This window comes from Pagrus pagrus (assembly GCF_965226575.1).
Source record: "Pagrus pagrus genome assembly, chromosome: 1".
Lineage (NCBI taxonomy): Eukaryota > Metazoa > Chordata > Actinopteri > Spariformes > Sparidae > Pagrus > Pagrus pagrus.
In genome coordinates, this window is record NC_140185.1 from 13,012,249 (window position 1) to 13,016,371 (window position 4,123).

The window sequence follows — 4,123 nt, forward strand, 5'->3', positions numbered from 1 at the left end:
TGAGAAGCAATTTTTTTAAAATACATTTGTGTCATTAGATATCTGTGGAAGTTTTGGGACTGTGGCCAGACATCTTTACACGAGATGAAAAGTTAAGTGATCAACCAAATCTTGCCGCAATCTATTCAATAATTGTTAAAAAAATTAACAAAAGTGTCAACCTTCTGAAGACCTGCTGCTGTTAAATTAAGGGGTCAATAAAATCAGCAGCATTAAATGTCTTAACAAAATCTCTCAATAACCAGTCCAACATTTTTTTGAAATATTTCATTCTGGACTAAAGTGGTCCATCATCCGACACTGACATCCTTAGGCCCACGCTGCTAGCACGGCTGAAAATCAGCTGTGTAAATTAGTGTTTCGTGATTTTGAATGAGCTTTCTTCTGGAACTGAACCCAAAAGCTTTGGTTTCACTTCGGCTCTCTCTGAATCACCTTCTTAACCTACATTAAACATTTCTAAAATCAATGATTAGCAAATCTTTTGCTCCGTTTTCCCAAGACAAACATAAAACCGTAAACTGTTAAAGATCACATAGAAATAGATACATTTAAGCTACGCCAGCTTAGCTAGCAGGCTAAAAGATGGATTTTTTTGTTTACTTGGATAATTAAGAGAAAAATGTAAAGGTCTGTGATCATTTCTTGTAATTTGGCACAACACAAGTGCAGCCCACAGGGACCTTGATCAATTCCTTTTTCACCATGTATTTGTGGGAGTCTCCGCACTTTCCTGTTGTCTTCTTGATGATCTTCAACCAAGTGTACACAGGTATGGAGTTGTAGCTGTGGTTTTGCTGTTGGTCAATGATGCAGCCCTGACAAATGCACTCGGCAAAGGCGATGTCACGAGGCATCCTGTCGTCCTTTCGATCTACTCTGATGGGAGACAGTCAGACAGAACGCAAAGAAATCATTACACAAACTGTAGATTGATCACAACATATGTCACCTTACATATAGTAAGACACATTTCCTCTATGTGACAATAAAACACCAAGCTGGTCCCAGATAAAAACCATGATGGCTCAGCTCAGTTTAACAAAGGCTCAGCTCCATTTAAGGGATGAATCCAAAGTGTTAAACTTTTTAAATTTAAAAACTATAATCACATGCAAACTGTATGTACACTGAAAGAGCTGTGATGTATTTGGACACTTACAGGCCGATGAACAGAGGCTGCGAAAATGCACACATTTTTCCTCCAGTAGAAGTACAGATACTTGTGTAAAAAAATACTCTGGTAAAAGCAGAAGTACTGATTCAACTTCTTCACTCAAGTAAAAGTAATAAAGTACAGGCTTTGTAATGTACTCAAAGTATCAAAGTAAAAAGGTTCCCTCTGACAGACATTTCTGTTGGACATTTTTGTGCAAAGCAAACTGAACCTCACGTCAAATTAATACAATTCAAAGACTATTAAACTTAAAGGTAGAATCAGTAGGATTTGTCCCAGCTGTTCCTAAACGCACCACAAAGATAGTTGATTGTTGAGTCTCATTCCCAGGACGTCACATAGCCACATTTTTGGTTGGTAAAGCGTCCCGAGCAGCAACAAAGTGAGAAAATAAGAAAATCCAGGCAGAGGGCTTATGAGGTACTTTACCTGTACCATTTTCTTCTACTTTATACTTTCAATCCACTACACTTCCACTTATAAATTATGAACTTTTACTCCATTTATTTCAGAAAATCAGAAAAATGTTGAATATCAGATCCAGTAATTGGCCCAGTATATAGTATGTAGAGTATATAGTCTACATACATATAGATAAGAATAACTTTTACTTGTACTTTTGATACTTAAGTACATTGAATATCAGATTCTTTGAGTCTTTTACTCATGTCCTACTGGTATGGGTGATGGGAGATTACATGCTGCATCTGAGCGAAAGTGAAACATTTTAAAATACATTTATTTTATCAGCACTTTTGGGTACTTTTTATGACACTGCACTGCAGTAGTGTTAGTGTTACTCAAGTTAAAGATCTGAGTACTTCCTCCACCAATGCTGCAGTGATGGAATGTAACTAAATACATCTACTCAAGTACTGTACTTAAGTGGCCTCCAATTTTGAGGTAATTTACTTGAATATTTTCTATTTTCTGCTACTTTATACTTCTACTCTACTACATTTTGGAGACAAATATGTACTTTTCAAAAAACTTTATCTACTAGTTATTTTACAGATTACATGCTGCATCAGACTGCATGACTTTTGGGTACTTTTAACAACACTGCACTGCAGTATTGCTAGTTTTAGTTAAGTAAAAGATCTCAGTAGATCCTCCTTAAAATAAATATATATAATTTACTTTTATTTGTACGTTTGATACATTTAATATCAGATACTTTAAGACTTTTACTCAAGTGCTATTCGTGGAGGTGACTGTCACTTTTATCAAAGTGATATATTGCTAGTTTGAGTACCTCCACCACTGTTGTGAAAGCCAAGGATTCCTGCTCGATCATGATAAAGGCGCGCCTTTTTGTCCCATCGCGGTCTCCGTAGCTGCGTGTACACACTTACCTGTACCTCCACGGGGAGGTGGACCGGTTGTTCTCGGCGCCGCGCATCTCTTCAGCGACCTGCTTGCAGGTCCGGTTGTCCGGCAGCTCTACCTTCCACTTCTTCCAGTACTTCTTCTGAGACCTCTCAGCCAGATCATTCAGCTCGTCCTCGCTGATGCACCTGGGGGACGTGAAGTCGCTGAAGACCAGCAGCGAGCCGAGAAAGATCTACAAACAGTTAGAAACAACACGAGGTGACATGCAGACTGCATCAGGACCTCCTCCGATATGAACCCAAAGAGCTGTGTGTGAGTCAGTGCGCTGCCCTCCGACTCACACTCACACTTACCATGTGCAAGCTGACCCCCGTCATCCTGATGCCGGACAGGTTTGGCCAGCAGCTCCATTAGGCCCAGTATATATAGTACAGTACCTATATGTATGTGTGTTGTGGGGGCTGCAGGTGGAAAACCCTTAGCAGGATTATTTCCTTCTGCTGATTCACTGGGCGACAAGCAGCAGCTGACCCGCCCCTCTGACGTCTGTCACATTACTTCAGAACCTCATGTGTTTACGGCAACGCGCTCTTAAATCAGTGTTTCAGTGTCATAGTAACATTGTTTGATAATCAGTAAATATCTAGAGTCAACGTAAGTTAACGTCAGGCCTGTTCAAGTGTTATTTTTACCTGTTGGCTGTGTTTTCCTGCTTTTCCTCAGTTAAAATGTTATTAGTTTTCCATCCCCTTTATAAGTAATAGGGTAGTTGTAAGCCTTTGGTTTATTGTGTCACAGTTTATGTTTGTCAGTTAAAGTGTATTAATGTTAATACTCCAAACCTTAGCTTTCCCATGTCATTCATAGGCTTAAAGTGAAATTATATATATATATGTGCTTTCAATTTAAGCATATATATTTATATATATGTATATATGTTTTTGCAATACCTTATTTTTAAAATAATTTTATTTATACAAGTTTTTTTTATTTTTTTATGTTTTACAACAGCATTAAGACAAACAGATACAAGGAAAGGGATGATACAGGACAACAAACAGCGGAGATGGAGACAGCAACATCAACAAATAAAACAAAAAAAATTACACAAAAACAGCCAGCACTTGAGAAGAAAATGTACAACTGCACATGTCCATTCATTTAACAAGATGCCCCAGAGTGTCCACTCGTAAAGGTAAAGAATAGATGAAAATAGTTTAAAAGAAGTAAGGGATCAGAAATGAAGGCCAGGAGGGCGAGTTCAAAGGGGACTGGGGCAGGCCCACTGTTAAAAAGGATGTCAGGGTCCCAGGTGTGGATGGAAAATAAGACCAGTACAAAGCGCCAAAGCCACATAGGAAAAAGGCAATCATAGAGGAAAAATAAATAAATGAATAAGTAAATAAAGTACACTCAATTCCCAGGTTGTGGACTTGATATGTTCAATGAAAGGGCCCCAGATCTTCTTAAACTTGGTGAGGGAGCTAGACAGAGTATATCGTAATTCCTCTAGGTGTAGACAAGAAACCATTTCAGTCAGCAACTTTTTAGAACAGGGAAGGAAGACTGAATTCCATTCTTTTAAAATGACCCGTTTTGCAATGACCACACCAA

General features: G+C 38.5%; 1 protein-coding gene across 1 annotated transcript; it reads right to left on the reverse strand.

The window, feature by feature from the left end:
- Nucleotides 1–495: 495 nt before the first annotated feature.
- On the reverse strand, nt 496–2,886 carry LOC311268270 (interleukin-17C-like; the record flags this gene model as incomplete). The annotated part of the gene is made up of 3 exons (XM_084371808.1): nt 496–879; nt 2,533–2,741; nt 2,863–2,886. The coding sequence occupies 3 exons, from the start codon at nt 2,884–2,886 to the stop codon at nt 639–641; spliced, it is 474 nt and encodes a 157-aa protein (XP_084227934.1). The 3' UTR covers nt 496–638.
- Between the last annotated feature and the right edge of the window lie 1,237 nt (nt 2,887–4,123).